We start from the raw sequence: 1,224 nt of genomic DNA, 5'->3' as shown, positions 1-1,224 counted from the left end.
ACAGTCATTTTTGGTTGTCTCCTTAGTGTGCCAGTGATTTGCATATTAATCTCGCTAAACCCATCAGAAATACATTCTGATTTTCTACTCTGCTACTTTAGATAGCAGTTGCTTTTACAAGTAAAGAGATTGGTTTCTATGATCTGCTGTCCAAAGAAGAATTTTCTTGTCAATACAAACTCCAAGGCCTGAAAGGAGCACCAATTTGCCTGGATTATTGGTATGACCCTCTTGATGCCAATGAATCGATTCTTTCTTTTGGGGACATAACTGGAAAGGTAAGTGGAGACAGGATAAGATTGAACAGTATGGATTTAATCATTAATCTATAGTTCAAAATAGAAACTAAAATGCAGTGAATGTGACCTTATCATTGAACTGCATTATAACTTGTAAGGCCACACATGGAAGAGATGAATTAGGTCGCAATTCCTCTTCTTGCTTATAAAAACAAATCTTCATCATGGTGTGTGGTTTTTGGTCTGTATATAGTCTCATTTTCTTAATTTAGAAAAAAAATCTTGCTAACTTTTTTTACTATAGGATACTCAAACTATCAGATACAAATATTAAATGTTTCATTTTAAATATCTACGTTTCTCTCTCCTAAGTCTTCACCTTTGTTCTTCTGATTTTGTCATGACACTTTTTATTTCTCAGTAAATTCCCATTTCCCGTGTCATAAGATGAAGGGACAAAGGCATTAAGGAGGACAGCACTGAAACTTAGACCTTGGATGCTACGATTTCTGTCTGCCTATTGAATTCCAACTGACCTATGAACATTTATTACTTGTTTACACTAGACTATTTCTGTGATCTCTTAAGTTGGATAATTTGAAGGATTTCTTTACGAAATTATGAAAGCTTTTCATTCTTGCCATTTTTAATTATAGTAAGTCTATCTTAAAGGCAAAGGATAGACAGCCCTGGGTAATTGCATCAGTGACTTCATAGATGCTTTGTTTTTTAATACAACTGCCTGCATCCCTTAAGTAATATTGAAGAAACTCTTATTAATTCAATTTCTAGCCTTTGTTAAACAAAAGAGCGTAGACTCTTCTTGAAGCAGTTGCCCTGCTCATGTTTTTCTTTCGATGTCTCTTGCAAGGTTCAAGCCATCGCTTTCACGGCAGCCTTGATTTCCCTCTTTGAACGGCCTGTGAGTGCGTGTGAAGACGGAGGAGCCGCCATGACCATTAACTGGGCAGAGCTGGTCTCTGGG

General features: G+C 36.5%; 1 protein-coding gene across 1 annotated transcript in view; it reads left to right on the top strand.

Annotated features, from left to right (window-relative positions):
• Positions 1–1,224, top strand: part of WDR49 (WD repeat domain 49) — a 158,817-nt gene that overhangs the window by 31,913 nt on the left and 125,680 nt on the right. Inside the window, exons 3-4 of the mRNA XM_023516015.1 lie at positions 102–278; positions 1,111–1,215. Of these exons, the coding sequence (XP_023371783.1) occupies positions 102–278; positions 1,111–1,215 (282 nt within the window). The remainder of the gene's footprint in view (positions 1–101; positions 279–1,110; positions 1,216–1,224) is intronic.

This window comes from Otolemur garnettii, unplaced genomic scaffold, assembly GCF_000181295.1.
Source record: "Otolemur garnettii isolate 467f Iridium unplaced genomic scaffold, OtoGar3 scaffold00084, whole genome shotgun sequence".
Classification (NCBI taxonomy): Eukaryota; Metazoa; Chordata; class Mammalia; order Primates; family Galagidae; genus Otolemur; species Otolemur garnettii.
The sequence above is the reverse complement of the archived record's forward strand: the minus strand, read 5'-3'. Positions and strand labels throughout refer to the sequence as shown.